We start from the raw sequence: 17,335 nt of genomic DNA, 5'->3' as shown, positions 1-17,335 counted from the left end.
CCTCTATTAGAGAAAATACAACAACAACAAAAACTCTGGACACCAATGATAGGTTATGGTAATAGAGTTTTATTAGATGTGAATTTTTTAAAAAATGAAGTATATTAGTTAAAGCTGGACCTTTAAACCACATCTCAGGGTTCTATTCAGATTGAGGACATCCATGCTGGGTGAGCAATCGAATGCTACACTGACCTATAAATTGAAACATTTGTTTAAACTTCAAGATTGGACTATCATTTCCACTTATTAGTTACGTACAAACTCTTTTTGGCCGATAGCCCAAAAGATAATAACGTCACAGAGCAGGAATGGTAAGAGAACTGTTTATGCAGCCAAGCCAGAAAACCCGGACCTGCACTCCCCTGTCCAATCCCTTGAGTAGTTACTAAATCCAGGTGATTTTACTTCCAGAACATCCCTTGGGCACATCCTTTGTCTTCACTGCCTCTCCCAGAGGACAGCAATGTCTCCTCAACAGTCTTTCCTCCTGTGGCACCAAGTCTCTGGCTGATCCGGCCCCCCAGGACCACTGCAGGCTCTGACTTGTCACTCCCTTGCTTACTGCCTACCATCCCGTCTCTAATAGAGTAAAGCTAGGTTATGTAGATCAACTCTCCCACTGGAAATAACTAAGCATCCGGAATAAAGTATTTTGTAAACATCTTCTTAAAGATATCAAAGCACAGAGGAGGCAAGAGGTAGCTTGCCAAAGGCTAAGTGAGAGCTGGATGTGGAGCAGTCAGCTTAGTCACAGAAGCCATTCTGGCCCTCAGGGCTCTGATGGTCTCACAGGCTGAGACACACAGAAGTCAGAGCCTACAGCTGGCCCGAGGTGGGAGGTCTAAGAGGAATCCTTTCTCCATAAGGCTAGAATCCAAAAGGGTCACACCCTCAGGGTAAGTACAAGCCAAAAATAAACCCATTCCACTCCCCTCACCCCAGGGGACTGCAGTCCAAATTTATATCACTGCAAGATTGAAAAAATTCCAAGTTACAAGTTTAATTCAAAATGGCCTTGGTCTGCAGCACCCCCAGCCACCCCTTTGCCAGATGGCAAAGACAAACAACCCTCTCTAGAGGGACCCACTTTGACCCTAAAACTCAAAGAATCCTCCCCAAGTAACTGTCCAAAGGAAATAAGCAGCTCATAGCCAAAAATAACCAAGCAGATACGGGAAGGAGGCACCATGAGTAAGAACCAGCAGAAATAGGGCAGCCTGGGTGGCTCAGGGGTTTAGCACCACCTTTGGCCCAGGGTGTGATCCTGGAGACCCAGGATCGGGTCCCGCGTGGGGTTCCCTGCATGGAGCCTGCTTCTGCCTCTCTGCCTCTCTCTGTGTCTCTCATAAATAAATAAATAAAATCTTTAAAAAAAGAAAAAAAAGAACCAGCAGAAATATGACACAGCAGAACAATACCCACAAAGATCCAGGATGTTGGCATTAGCACCATCTTTATTATCAGTTAAGGAATCTCAAATTTAACTTATGGGGGCGCTTTGGGGGGCTCAGTCAGTTAAGCATCTGACTCTTGGTTTCAGCTCAAGTCCTGGATGGAGCCCCACGTGGGGCTCCCTGCTCAGTGGGGAGTCTGCTTCTCCCTCTCCCTGTTTCTCCCCCTGCTTGCTTGCTCACTCTCTCCCTCTGTCAAATAAATATATAAAATCTTTTTTTAAAAAAAACCTTACTTGTGGCAAACTTCTGAACACTAGAATTCCCAGAGGAATACCCAAAATCATTAAAAGACCAAATTACTGGGAATAAACCAGAAATAACACTGCAGTGCACTCTTCTACAATAATTCTCAGATTGTTTAGAAATGCATTCAGTCTTTACATGATCCACTCCATGGCCCCTTCAACACTGTGACCTTCTTCGAAGAGGTTTACTCACTGAAACTTCTCTGCTCTGTGCACAAAGCAGAGTTCTTGCATAGTGCCGTAAACAAACGAAGCTCTTTCTCTGGCAGCAGCTCGTGGTTACCCCACACCTCTTATCACCGATGTGCAGCAAGTTCCCCCATGCTCTACTGTACTGCCCTAGCCACTCAGCAAAATGCTCTAAATACTGTGCTCAATCATAGCAAAAATGAATTTTACATGTGGGTGAAAATTTAATATGGAAAGGCTCACAGTAGACCAGCTGAGCACTAATGGCCTATGGTTTACACAATCTTGCTTCATTCAGTCATTCGATAATATTTATTGGGCGCCTACTACATACAAGTACTGTTCTAGGTTTGGGGTTGGGAGGTGCAGCTGTGAATGAGACGTCTCAGCTGCTGCAGATTTAACGACCTGGGTGGGAGAAATAAATAAGAAATAGGTAAACAACTTGGTGTCAGACGGTGCGAAGCGTCACAGAGGTAACAAAAGTAATAGGAGTGGAGGGCTACTTTCCAGGGAGTTGGAGAGGCCATCCAAGAGGACAATCCTTTAGCCAAGAGACTAAAATGACAGCCATCCAAAGACCTAAAGAGAGAACATTCCGAAGAGAAAAGTAAATGCAGAAGCTCTGGCTGCACTGAGCTTGGCTCATTAAGGAACAGAAAAAGCCTGGTGTGGCGAGAACAAAGAAGTCATGAAGACAGTGGGAAAGGATGAGGGCAAAGAGGGAAGCAGGGGCCAGGCCAGGAAGACCTTGCAGGCCACGGAGGAGAGCCTGGGGTTGGTTCACATTGCAACAGGAAGCCTCTGGGAGGTTTTCACCAAAGAAGTGAAGTGACAGGAAGATCATTCTGCTACCACTGTAGAGAATTTGGATTGAAACAGGGCAGAGGTGAACACTGCAGACTACAGCAGTGTTCTGAAGAAAGGGAATTTATATGGGAAAGAGAGAAATAAGCACAAACATGCAGGACTTAGGAATGGTATTGGTGATAATGAGAGAGGAATTAAGCTGGGTACGAGGGGTTTCAGTGTAAGAAGCTGGGGAGATGGTGGTCCAGGGAAAGAAACTGCCTTAGGGAGTGATAGCAGGTGGGGTCGCGGGGCAGCAGGACATGGAAAGCCCTGTAGGGATCACATCTGAGATGTCTATTTGGTTTGCAAGGGAAGATGCCTGGTAGGAAACTTAGTATGGAGCCTAGCAGGGAACTCAGAGCTGAAGATAAAAATTTCTGTCATCAGCATGAAATGCCAGGAGACTAAATAAGATTGTGTAGAGAAGGGACGTCTGGGTGGCTCAGCAGTTGAATATCTGCCTTCAGCTCAGGGTGCGATCCCGGAGTCCTAGGATCAAATCCCGCATTGGGGCTCCCCATGGGGAGCCTGCTTCTCCCTCTGCCTGTGTCTCTGCCTCTCTCTCTCTCTCATGAATAAATAAATAAAATCTTTAAAAAACATATTGCATAGAGAAAATATGCCTCATTATGCAAGAAGACCTGAAAAGGGTCCTGGGGCATTCCAGCTTTTAGAGACTAGATAAAGGAGGAGGAACCTTGTAAGGTACCTAAGGGGTAGCAGCTGGTGAGGCAAAAGGAAAACAAGAAAAGACAAGACAAGGGGTCCCCTGGATTTGAAAACATGAGTGGGCACTTGCTATATCCCACTGTATCCCCCAAGTGGGAAGGATGAAAGCAAGGTTGCAGTGGGTTCGGGGAAGGGTGGCAGGAGAGGGAGCCAGCTGTTGCAGACAACAGGAGGCAGGTGCAGAAGACTAGGCTTTGCAACTTCTGCTATAAAAAGGAAGAGAGAAGCAGAGTGGACACTAAAGTGAGGATGCAATGTCAAAGGAGACTTTTGTTACTGAGGCTGTTTATTTTGGTTTTAAGACAGGAGGTCCCAGCGCAGCAAGCACTGTCCAGTAGAAAGTGCTACGGGGATGGCAACCATCTACACCCGCACTGTCCAGCTCAGGAGCTACTACCCACATGTGACTGTTGGGCACTTGATATGAGAAACTGAACCTTAACATTTAATTTTAATTCAATGAAATGTCAATAGCTATGTGTGACGAGTAGCTTCCAACCTGGACAGTGCAGCCTTCCAGCACGTCTGTGGGCTCATGAATTCAGCCATCCAAAAGTTAACAGGCTGTGGGGTGGGAAAAATGGTAGTTAGTAGCTTCTGCTGGTCTAGTGTTTTTTTGTTTTTTTTTAAGATTTTATTTATTTATTCATGAGAGACACAGAGAGAGAGAGGCAGAGACATAGGCAGAGGGAGAAGCAGGCTCCCCATGGGGAGTCTGATGCGGTATTCAATCCCAGGACTCCGGGATCATGACCTGAGCCAAAGGCAGAGATGCTCAATCACTGAGCCACCCAGGCACCCCAGTCCAGTGTTTTCTAAAATTAAAGGTTACTACCTGGAAGACAGCAAAGGGACAAAACATTAGAGGGTGGTTTAAGGAGAAAGAAAAGGTAAGAAATGGTTTCAAAAAGTATGTAATATTATTTATGGTAGGGCACCTGAGTGGCTCAGTCAGTTAAGCTCTGCCTTCTGCCCAAGTCACAATCCTGGGGTCCTGGGATCCAGCCCCACATGGGGCTCCCTGTTCAATGGGGAGTCTCCTTTTGCCTCTACCCCTCACCCCCCTCGTGCTCTCTCACGTGCTCTCTCTCAAATAAAATATTTTTTAAAAATGATCTATGGCAAATTTTAAAGGAGTCCTTGCCAGAACTGTTATTAAATATTTCAGTGGCAAACATCAGCTACTTGGCCCTTCAAATGTGACCTCCAACCACGTCTTCTACCATTTCCTAAACATTCCTCATCACCAACCTCTGTGGTTTTCAATCTTCTTGGTTGCAGAATTTTCACCGCCACCTGCCACCGTATATATTTGCCCTTGTATATACACAGTATGTATCCAGTGCCCCCAATCAAAAATGTTGAAAAGATGATGAAGAGGACAAAAACAAGCTGCTCTGGATGAAGCTGAAATTGAGGCTAAATTCCCTCCACCTGCTCAGCTCCCTCCCACCAGCTCAGGCCCCTCCCACCAGCTCAGCCCCCTCTCACCTGCTCAGCCCCTCCGACCTGCTCATCCCCCTCCTACCTACTCAGCCCCCTCCCACCAGCTCAGCCCCTTCCCAGCCCCTGAGGCACCTCCAAGAAAACATGGAATTTGAAACGGAGGATTTACTTTAGCCAGTGCTCCTCAAACTGGCAGGAACTCACAGACCATCTGTCTTGTCACAGTGCACATTCTGCCCCGGAGAGGCCCACAGTTCTGCATTTCTCGCAGGCGCTTGGGTGATGGCTGAGACTACCATCTTGTAAATTACACTCTGGATGAGCGGCAAGGCCCCTAGGCCACAGTCACACCAGACCACTCCCCATGCTCCACTCCATCTGCTTACTTTTACCACTTGATCCTCTTAACACATATACCTTTTCCTGCCTTCTCCAGAAGGGAGATTGTACCCCATCTTCAAGGCCTTCTCAAAGTCAGCTCCTCTTGAACTCCTCCAAGAGTCCTGGGCACAAGTAATCATGATCCATCTGCCCCCTGTCCTATCACTTTTCCCCTTTCTCACGCTACTCCAGCCACACAGGCTTCCTTGCCGTTACCTAAACTTGCCAAGCTACCACCAGCTCAGGGCCTTTGCATCAGCTATTCCTCCTACCTACAATGCCCTTCCCCCAGATATCCTCATCCCCTTCATCTCCTTCATCCTTCCCCCGGATTTCCCAACCCCTTCATCTCCTTCATCCCTTCACTCAAATGTCTTCTTCATGAGGTTTATACTTTGACTACCCCAGCACTCCTGATACTCTATTATTTATACATAATGTCTATGCATCTATGTCTGTCTCCCCTGTGGTTATGAGCAATTTGAGGGCAGGGTCCACAGTGTATTCATTTTGCATCCAAGAGTCTTGCACAGTGTCTCTTACATTAAAAATGAAAGAAATAAATAAAAAGAGGGAGAGAAAGAAAAAGTAAAACAAGAAACCAGTAGCTGACAAAATGTACAACTAATGAATCTGATGGAGATTTCTGACACCTCAAACAACCTGATTAGTGGAAGCATTAAAGATACAAGAAAGACATTATAACAAAATAGATACAGAAATTAAAGCAAGTGCACAAAGATAATTCGAAAAGGATCAATTTACAACTCCAAGATGCACAAGGATGCCAAGTGAGCGGCGAGTTTATATTGACGAACAACATTAATGTAATGATTAATTTAACATGCACTCTAATAATTGTTCATGTTTTATCATTTAAAACATTTTTTAAAACATACTAATGACTGCTAACATTTATTAAGAACTTACCATGTGACAGCAACTCTTTAGGCATCTTACCAGTACCAACCCATTTAATCCATATTACAAACCTCTGTACTAGGTACTATTATTATCTCTTAAGAAGGAACTAAGAGAGAGAGAGCCCAAATGACTTGGTCAAAGTCACATAGCCAACCAAACAGCGAGCTCCAGTGACCTCAGCTCACTAGAGTCTGAGCTCTTAACTATGACAGAGAGGTGAAAAACTATGAGGTCTTCCTCTGAATGTAAAGGTGTATCTTTAGGTAAGTTACTGTTTTCAAATTCCCTAAAACACTTTTCATTAATAAATTATATATATATAAATATATAAAATAAAAATAAATATATATGTATATATGAAATATATATGTGCCCTCTTCCTACATGCTTTGAAAATATGCAATGATCTTCTTTCTATAAAAGAAAAAATGCTTTAAACACTTATTACTGGCTAATACTCCATATTAGTAGCTAATAGTCTGTCAAAGTATAGCTTTTAATACCAAGGAAAGGAAAGAGTAGACTAAGGGAAGAACAGGCAGCCAAGTTCAATGGTTGCAAGTCCAGGTTTGAATCCCTCGCCATCTACTAGCACTGTGTGCTCAACAGGTATTAATTTCATCTATGCACATTCCTACTATGTGTTCTTCCTGGCTGCTGCATGCTTTTCCCCATTTCCCATCCCATACCACTTGTACTTTATTCCTTCAAGAGTTCTCAATCAGGGTCTACAACTCCCAAGTGGTCCATGGACAGAATTCAGGGGATCCATGAACTTGGATGTAGTTTTATGTGTTTTCATTTATTCATTCAAAAGCATTATTCTAAGAAGAGGTCCACAGCATTCACTGGACTGCCATCAGGGTATGTGGCACAAAAACGAAAGGTGGATAAAAGCAGGAGGTATTTTTAACATTTCAAGAAAGGTAACAAATCTGGTTAGGTCAGTACAAGTGAGAATGTAAAGTGATAGCGGTGAGGAAAACATCTGGGTATCCCTAAATAAAATGGCATCCACCTTCATTCTACTACTAACCTTCTCTTCTCAAAAGAGATGCTGCTTCTACCTTCATTCATTGTTCTTTATTTATTTTTTTTTAATTTTTATTTATTTATGATAGTCACAGAGAGAGAAAGAGAGAGGCAGAGACATAGGCAGAGGGAGAAGCAGGCTCCATGCACCGGGAGCCCGATGTGGGATTCGATCCCGGGTCTCCAGGATCACGCCCTGGGCCAAAGGCAGGCGCCAAACCGCTGCGCCACCCAGGGATCCCTTTTTTTTTTTTTTTTTTTAATTTTTATTTATTTATGATAGTCACAGAGAGAGAAAGAGAGAGGCAGAGACATAGGCAGAGGGAGAAGCAGGCTCCATGCACCGGAAGCCCGACATTCATTGTTCTTTAAATCAGTAAGCTTGCACACACACGTGCTTGTGTGCACACATACCAATCAGCCTCTGTCTCAAAAAGTACATCCCTGAACATCATGATCTCTGAAGCATTAATCTGCTGGACTTCCTGGTGAGTTTTGTCTTGCTTCCTGTTTCTTCTTCCTCCATCCTTCCCTCAAAGCCAATTGCTCCCCTTAGAGACCTACTTTATCCCCCTGGCTTCCACAATTCTCCATTCTCCATCCCAGCCCTAGCCTTGCTCCTGAGATGTAATTCCATCTTCCAACACACCCCTTACCCCTTCCCAGCCATGGGCAATGTGACTAGAATATCCACTCACTATCTCCTGCAGCTCAACACTTGTTTTTAATGAATTTTTTTTTTTTTTAAGTAGGCTCCACACCCAATGTGCAGCTTGAACTCATGACCCTGAGATTAAGAGTTGCATCCTCTACCAACTGAGCCAGCCAGAAAATTTTTTAACCTTTTCCAATACACAATTCCTTCTCCTAACTTTTCTAACTCTACCATGGAGTCACCATTCTCCCAAGGATATTCATCACATACAGTCATGGGACAAATCCTGAATATTTCTCTTTATTTTTAGCAGTATTCTTTCTGCTGGCCTTAGTACTCAACATTTGTCTCAAGGACCAGCAGTGTCATCACCTAAGAGCACAATAAATTCTGAGACTCGGGACTCCCCTTAGGCCTGTTTAGTCAGAATCTGCATTTTTAAGGTGATTCATACACACATTAAATTTTGAGAAGCACTTCTGTGGTGCTTATAAATCTGTCAACAGCCTAACTGCATCTGAATTTGATCATTTTTTGGTATCAATTACTAACTCCCTATTATGTGCTAATTACAGTTCTAGACTTTAAATACATTATCTTACTTAACCCTCAGAATAATCCTGTGACAGAATCATCATCATTTCTATTTTAAGAATGAATAAATTGAGGCTCAAGTGGATAAATCATGTGTTCAACGAGTCCATAATTGATGGAGGAAGGATTTGAACCTAAGCTGTCTGACCACAAACCATTTTGCGAAATTGCACCAATTCCCTTAAGTTCCAAAATTTGTATTTCAAAGGGTATACTGGCCAAATTAATTACTCTGCTTGACTGCATTTTCTCCTCAACTTAAGGTAGATTTTGTTTATTACAATTCTTGCTGAAAATCTTTCTGAAGATTTCTAAAGATTTCTAAAAGCAGAGCAGATGATTCTGGTTTAGAAAGAGAAATCATTGTCTTGCCATTGGCATCATTCTAAACACTCAAGTTCAGTCGAAGGTTTTGGGGAAATAGAGAAGAAAATGTATCCTCTTCTTAGGATATAATCCCAAATTTGAAGGGGCATAAAACTATTTTCTTAACAATAAACATTGTGTGTCTACTTGGCATTCTTCTTTGCTCTAAAGTAAAGGAAAAAGATAAAAATAGAGACTGCAATGCCTAGGTGGCTAAGAGTTGGTTAAGCATCCAACTCTTGATTTCAGCTTGAGCCTTGATTTCGGCTCAGGCCTTGATCTCAGGGTCATGAGTTCAAGCCCCAGCTCTGGAGCCTACTTAAAAACAAAAACAAAAATAGTGTGAGACTAGTTCTTGAATGAATGGTTATTTGGATTCCATTCAATAAGTTTCATCTAATGTCTAGTTAATAATTGCCTCATCATATCCTATTCAGTCAATATTTCATAGTCACTCATTTCATTTTTAAACCTAGTTTCCTTCTTTCATTTTTTTTCAACACCCAAATACAAACCCACCGACCTAAACAACGTCACTATTTCCCCCAACATAGTACTTACTTACTTCAAGTGCCAGGCCTTGTTGAGAATATAACGAAAGCTACGGATACTTTACCCAGAAAACTATTTGCCCAAACACACAAAACATGGCACACAGACACCAAGATAAACACCCTGGCTCTACCAAGAGGACAGAGACCTGCCTGATACAGCCTCTCTGGGCCCTCTCCGCCCTTAAGGGAACTGTTCCAACAGACAAGCACTCCCACCTTTTCCTAACTGCTCAGCCCAGGGGGATGCCAGACTGGTCAGAATCTTTCCATGGGGTTTTTAGAACTGAACAGGAGCCAGAAAGTCCCTTTTGGGGGGCAGAAATGACAAAATGTGAAATTCAGGAATCATTAATTCCCTACCCTGTGGAGGAAACTGGTCAGCTCACCTCTGAGCAGGAATAAAGCCAAGATGGACAAAAAAGTCCCAAGAGCACCCAACCACCTGGTTCCAATTTTTGCTAAACCCAGTCCTATTCCTGTTCTCTTGGTTTGGTTAGCAATTGGTCCTTGCGCTGTGACAAGCCTCCAAAACCCTAATATTTAAAGTTTTTGGCTAAGCTCATTCACATTTCTATAGCTTGCAACAAAAGGATTTTAACATTAATATTGACTACTTATAGATGCTGTTTATTTGTTTTAAATTTTTTTTTAATTTTTATTTATTTATGATAGTCACACACACACACAGAGAGAGAGAGAGGCAGAGACACAGGCAGAGGGAGGAGCAGGCTCCATGCACCGGGAGCCCGACGTGGGATTCGATCCAGGGTCTCCAGGATCGCGCCCTGGGCCAAAGGCAGGCGCCAAACCGCTGCGCCACCCAGGGATCCCTATTTATTTGTTTTAAACAGGTTTGAGGGGATGGATGCCTGGGTGGCTCAGCAGTTGAGCATCTGCCTTTGGCTCAGGGCATGATCCCGGAGTCCCAGGATCGAATCCCACATCCGGCTTCCTGTGTGGAGTCTGTTTCTCCCTCTGCCTGTGTCTCTGCCTCTCTCTGTGTATCTCTCATGAATAAATAAATAAAATCTTAAAAAAGTAAACAATGAATTCCTCTAGCTATCTAATTAGGTTTTTAAATACTAATTTCCAAAAGGCTCACGTCAATCTGCATAAAAATCTTTTAGACTATTCTTTTTATTTTTTTTAAGATTTTATTTATTTATTTGAGAGGGAGTGTGTGTGTGTGTGTGTGAGAGAGAGAGAGAGAGAGGGAGAGCGCATGAGCATGAGCAGGGGGAGGGGCAGAGGGAAAAGCAGACTCCCTGCTGAAAGGGAGCCTCACATTGGACTCAATCCCAGGACTCCAGGGTCATGACCTGGGCCCAAGGCAGACGCCCAACCCACTGAGCCACCCAGGCGCCCAAGAATATCTCTTTAAAGCAAATCTTGGCTCATATCATTCTGCATGTTCCCCACACTATTAAAATATAATTTTAGGAAGCTAACTGCCTGATCATTTTTAGTTTAATTCCAAATGTAACAAGACAAAATTGCCTTCTTAAGTGGTCGTTTTTCCTTTATGTATTCAATTATATTCCCTGCTTAAAATACTTAAAATAAAAATTGGCAGTGATCCACTCACTGATGGGTATTTTAAGTTAGAAAGCAGAAACATATCAAATTCACCACACAAAGTCAGGCTTATTCTTGTCATTGAGAATTACCACCACAATGGACTTGGAAATTTCCACCTTAATTGCAAGTTTTTACATTTCAATCAATAGACTTTGACTTAATAGACCGCAATGCAGTCCAACTCCAATCAATCCAACAAACTTAGTTTACACCTCACTTACAATCACCACGGATTTCCTTCCCTCCAGTCACAGCCTTGAAAATTCTCTGAATGCTGCTGCATTTTCAAGGTTACAATAGTGATGACTTTTATTATATACAATTAATTACTGCCAGTCTACAGATTCTAACATAATGCTATGAACCTAGTAGACTAAAAATAGGGGAATCTTGAAGTTAGAAAAATCCTTGGAAATCATCCAGTCCAATCACCTTACTTTCATAGATGCAAACATCGATGCAAAAACTAATTATCATGCCCAACGTTAGCAGAATTAGAGGAAAAAGTTAGAACACATATACAATGAGCATTTTACCATGGTATGTAGGTTCCCAATCCCCATATAAGCCACCTCCATGGTAAAATAAATATGAAGTTTCTCTTTAGTACTACAAACGTACAGTTACTGCTAAATATCTGTAAGACAAATTCAAATGAATTATAAAAAGCATGAAATTGCTATATGCATGACAAATCTTTTCCAATTAATCCTGGTCTCATTAGAAATATAGAAGAAACACTCTGATTTAAATGATCTGCTCCTTTTCTTCCATGCTTTCTCAAATATCCCTACCATATACAACACTATGCTTGCTCCTTCTTAATAATGCTGATGTAGTTAATTCTCAAATTATACTGTAGACTTTGGTCCTATTTGGTCAAATTCATATAAAAATGTTTATCTAGTATTAGACTTTGTCACCTAAAATGAAATCAACCAGAAATACATGGTATCTTGGTGCTTAGATTTCATAGTTCTATATACTTTTTTTTTTTTCAGAAATAAAGAAAATAGACATTTTAAAAAAGAAAGTTGTGACACAGACCATTTTTATGTCAATTAATCCCTCAAAACAAAGATTTTGGGGCGAAGATATGGGCATTTTTAGCCATCTTTTGCACAGTACTGTCCATGTGCCTTCTGCATATCTGTTGAAAGAATAACATGGTTACATTACATTCTATGGAAACTTGACTCCTCTGTATGACTCTACTTAGAATTGCTAACTTTTTTTGATAGCAAAAGAAAACAACATAAGATGTACCATCTATAAATCAAACATCATGTATAAACATGCCTTAAGTAGTTTTGAAATTTCCAATTAGCAAGAGACTCTAAAACAAATGTAGCAATTCATAAATACAAGGTAGCAACATAAGTGGTTACAACAAAATATGCAAAATTACAAGATTTTGTAAAGTAAACTGGAATTCAGACGAATTCCCAGAAAGTACACTCTTTTTTATTCCGCAGCATGTTGTTGGCACTACTTTGCTACACTAAACTCTCATACACAAACTCTCCTGACCATAACACAAGAACTCCAAAGGAGATAAAAGCACCAATAAATACAGAACTAACGATATTAATTTTTTAAAGCAACTAACATAATCAAATTTAAAAAGCATAATAGAATTAGACATAACTCTAAACTGTAGGTTTTTTTTACATAAGAAAAACTCCATTCTACTTACTACAATAAAACTTTGGGAGAGTTTTGGTGCATTAACACATGCAGTTGTAAAAGCTCACGTTCCTAATTGCTAAAGAGGTTATCAAGAAGTTAAAACGAACTTCAATGAATCAGGCATTCATTTTCCTAAACACAACTCATTTTCTTAAAACAACTTGCTTAAACACAGTCGCTTCATGCAAACACAGTCAATCCTGGTTCTGCTTCACCGTTTCAACCCAGCTCAGCCTGGGAAAGAAAAACACAAACATGATGCTTCCGAGCCATGTTAAACAACTTCATTAACTTGAGAACGTTCTTTTAAAAACCATGATGGTTTTGTGTCATTTCCATTATGCTGAAAAGGGCACACAGACAGCCACAGAAATCAAAAGTACGGGAAGCAAGCTTCCACTTTTCCTCGCATGCTGACTGACTGCAGTGGGTAAGGTCATGGCCAAAATTCACAGACTCATTTAAACTTTCATGGCTCAGCCGACAGCTCCTATCATGTTTCCTGATCCTACGGAGATTAAAATTGCAGGAGTTCCTCGCAGTAAGCTCGGCAGGAGGCTATTTCAGACCCTCGAACCGCAGTCCGCAGAGCCCGCAGCGGCGCATCCTCCACCACCTCTGGCTGGGGTGTTAAGCTAACCTTTCGGGGCGTTCTCCTCCAGCCTCTTACCCCCCCCCACGGCTCCCCGCCGCGCCCGCCGAGACCCTCTCCTACTGTCCCCCCCCCCCCCGGCCGCCTTTCCGCAGTCGCTGCCGTCGGCCCGGCTCCCAAGGTGGGGGAGGCGGCGTGGGGCGGAAGCCTCCCCGCCAAGCAGCGCTTCAGCCCGCACAGCGGCAGGGCGATGCGGGAGAAGGACCAGAGACGAGGATGCTGAGCGCCAGGGCCATATTTACACGGGCTTTCTCTTTGCCAAAAAGATTCGCTGTGTCCGATAATACCGCCTTTAAAGGGGAAAAAAGAGGACCGAAGCACTGGGGCCGCTGACTACAGCTCCCCATCTCCGGTGTTCTCGCCCCTCTGCCCCCGCGGGGAGGATCCCGACGCTCCGGGCCGCGCACCCGCACACCTGCCGGCCCGCGGAGGACCCGGCCGCCCCCGCGCCCCTCCGCCCTAAGGCGGCGCCCACCCACACCCAGACCCCAGCAGCCCCGCCGGGGATGACAGCCCAGGCGCAGCCGCGCCCCGCACAAACTTCCCAGCTGCCCGGCTGCGAGGACCCGCCGGCCGGCGAACCAACGGGCGGACGCGGGACGACGCTGGTCCCCGCCGCGGGGCTCGACCGCAGCTGGGACCCCTGGTCCTGCGTCCGGCCCTGGGTCCAAAGGGGGTCCGGGGGGCGCCCGGGGGCCCCGCCGAGGCGGACGCGCGCCGCCGGGATGGGGGCCCCCGGGCGCCGCGGCGGACGGACCACCCCGGAGGGCGAGCACCGGAGGGCCGGGTCCCCGCTCGGGCTCCCCGGCCCGCAGCAGCTGCAGCAGGAGGAGGAGGGGAGCGAGGAGGAGGAGGAGGAGGAGGAGGAGGAGGAGGAGGAGGAGGAGGAGGAGGAGGAAGGGGACTGCGCGCCGCAGCCCGAGCCCTTACCGAGTGGTTTACCCCCCACATCAGGACGCTGAGCAGGGGATCGCTGGCCCGAAAGAGCTTCACTTTCTGCGCTACGAAGTGCTTCTTCTTGGTCTTGGTCTTGCTCGCCAAGACGGAGGACCCCAGGTTGCCGGGGGTCGCCATGGCCGCCGCCTCCGTCCCCTCCACCGCCGCGCTCCCGAGGCCGGGGACCCGCCCTCTCTACACGCCGGCCCGGGGAGGCAGCCGCATCCCCCCGGAGGCGGCCCCGGCGCGCCGTGCCCGCTGCGCCCGCTGCGCCCGCTGCGCCCGCTCGGCCCGGCGGAGGAGGGAGGCTGCGCTCGGCTCGCGCCCGGCCCGGACTCGGCGCCCGCCGCGGCTCCGCGCTCAGCCCGCGGCTGGACCAGGCGCGCCGCGAACGGCTTCCGCGTTGGGCGCCGGCGTCATGACGCAGGGGGCGGGCGGGCAGCAGCGGCGGCGCCGCCGGGCGGGGCGCGGCCGCGGGACCGTTAGGCTGCAGCGGGGGCGCGGGGGCGCGGGGGCGCGGGGGCGCGGGGCTCCGGCTCAGGCTGCGGCGCGGGCTCCGGCTCCGGCTCCGGCTCCGGCTCGGCCCCCGCCCCCGCGCCCGCCCCCGCCCCGCGGCCGGCCAGCTGCCCCCCGGCGTGCAGGCGAGCTCCCGGCCCGCTGCGGAGGCCGCGGGGAGGGGCCGGGGGGCGGGTTCCGCAGGGCAACCCCTTCTGCTCCCCAGGGAGGAAGGGGGGGGAGGGACAGAGGAGAGGAGAGACCCCAGAAGAGGAGCCCCCAGGGCCGGCGGCCCGAAGCGATGGAACGGCCACTTACCGGCGCCCGGAGTCCGCAGAGCTGGCGAGACCTGAAATGCTGCGTGGAGACCAGGGCTCCCCTAGCACCGAGGGCAAGGACCTGGGCACATCGTTGGCCACCACCAACCCCCCCCACCCCCCGGGGCGGCGCCGAAATGAAGTGATAATCCCATGGTGCCTTGAACTGTCGGGCCTGGCGCACCCTGGACTTCAGTCCCCTGCACCCCCTGAGTCCTGCAGCGGGGAGACTCCCACCTGCCACACTGGCTTGTCTTTGCTTCCTCCGCTAACCCCCTCCACCGGGCAGGACCCTGGATTCCTCATTCACAGCCCCCTGGGTCTCGGCTGGAGAAGCATGCCCCAAACAGCACCCTGGACCTCCCAGCCTCCGAGACGTTCCTTACATTTCTTCCTTTTATCCACTCCACTCACCTTCCACGGAAATCTGTTCATTGTCTCCATCCGTATCCACTTCAGTGCTGGGAACAACGGACTCACCTCAGGAAACTGCTATTATAAGTGTGTCTAAAAACAGCGCTGTCCCCACACCTGCCCCCGACTCAGCCCGCTGGGCGAGCATGTTATCTATTGTCACTATTACTCCACTCAAATACAGTGGATACCCACTGTGTGCTTGGTGATCTGCTTTGCTCTGTCAAGGACACAAAGGATGACAGACCCTCATCCCTTAAAGAGCTCCAGTCTCATGGGGGTGGGGAGTGACAGGTCGTGTGGGTCAGGTTCATTTGCTCCTCTTACTTTCTTTGTTCTTTAAACACAGGGGTTGCCTCAAAGTCCTCTTGTTCTCTCCCTCTTGTTTCAGGTTCTTTGTGTTAACAAAAGGGACGATCAGACACTTGTCACTTGAGGGACTACTCGGGGCCTGGTAATTATGGTTCTGCCCTACCTACTTTAGAGGATGTTTTTTAGAATCAAAATCAGTAGTAGACAATGGCTACGAAAAGGCCTTTGTAAAACCATACAGCGTTATATACATACTCTATAAAATGTGGAATACCAGCAGATGTATTCTCCGCCGACCTCAGAGAAGTAAGGGCCTGGGTAAAAATCTCTACATCACTTGTCCACAAGCACCTTTAAAAAAAGTGTCTACAACTTAAATGCATTTTTAAGAAAAAAGTGTCTAAAAACCAGGGCACCTGGGTGGCTAAGCCAGTTGAGCATCTGCCTCTGGCTCAGGTAGTGATCCCGGGGTTCTGGAATCGAGCCCTGCAATGGGCTCCCTGCTCAGCGGGGAGCCTGCTTCTCCTTCTCCCTTTGCTCTTCCCCCTGCTTGTGTGTGCTCTCTCAAATAAAATCTGTTTTAAAAAGTGTCTAATAAAACCAATTTCAACATCTTCCCCCAACCCACGTGTTATTTCATTTTTATATTATATTGGAAATGGCATTCCTGGGATCCCTGGGTGGCGCAGCGGTTTGGCGCCTGCCTTTGGTCCAGGGCGCGATGCTGGAGACCCGGGATCGAATCCCACATCGGGCTCCCGGTGCATGGAGCCTGCTTCTCCCTCTGCCTGTGTCTCTGCCTCTCTCTCTCTCTCTCTCTCTCTCTCTCTCTGTGACTATCACAAATAAATAAATTAAAAAAAAAAAAGGAAAAGTAAATGCCATTCCTAACACTCAGCCCAGCTAGAAGTTCATTTGTTTAACAAATTTTCATTGATCCAGGCTTGAAAGCTTAGAATCATCATTGATTACTGCCTCTCATCATTACTCCACATAAACCCCTTTACCAGGTCCTGGCCTTGAAAACAGGTGTGTTCAAATATTATCTCTTCCCGGGTGCTTTCATGGTCCTCCCAGTCAAAATCAATCTGTTCACCTCAGTGCTTCCAGAACACTTCATTTGTCCGTTGCAGTTTCATTGTACTCAATTGTATATCATTAATGCAGGACAGTAGGCTTGCTGTGAATGCTGAAAAAGTGGATTTAGTGATGAGAAAGTGTTGAATGAACCTGCAGGAAGGAGAGATGGACATCTGTGGGTACTGTCAGATGACGTTTCATATAGGAGGGCCACAAGCTGTGGATGTGTGCACAAGGTGTCATCCGTGTTGGGGCAGACAGAACGTAGGCATGGAGATGAACCTCCATGTGTTATTTTCAGATAGCAATGAGGAGAGTTGTATCCTTTATTTTTTTTAAAAGATTGATTTTATTTATTTATTTATTTATTTATTTATTTATTTATTTATTTATTTATGACAGACACAGAGATAGAGCATGAGCAGGGAGAAGGGAAGC

At 46.3% G+C, this 17,335-nt stretch overlaps 1 protein-coding gene across 1 annotated transcript in view; it reads right to left on the bottom strand.

Moving 5' to 3' along the window:
* Positions 1–14,541, bottom strand: part of PIP4K2A (phosphatidylinositol-5-phosphate 4-kinase type 2 alpha) — a 177,381-nt gene extending 162,840 nt beyond the window's left edge. Inside the window, exon 1 of the mRNA XM_025463977.3 lies at positions 14,274–14,541. Coding sequence (XP_025319762.1) covers positions 14,274–14,417 — 144 coding nt within the window. The 5' untranslated portion in view covers positions 14,418–14,541. The remainder of the gene's footprint in view (positions 1–14,273) is intronic.
* Between the last annotated feature and the right edge of the window lie 2,794 nt (positions 14,542–17,335).

Source organism: Canis lupus, chromosome 2 (assembly GCF_003254725.2).
Source record: "Canis lupus dingo isolate Sandy chromosome 2, ASM325472v2, whole genome shotgun sequence".
Classification (NCBI taxonomy): Eukaryota; Metazoa; Chordata; class Mammalia; order Carnivora; family Canidae; genus Canis; species Canis lupus.
Note: the sequence above shows the minus strand (reverse complement) of the source record. Positions and strands in the feature narration are given on the sequence as shown.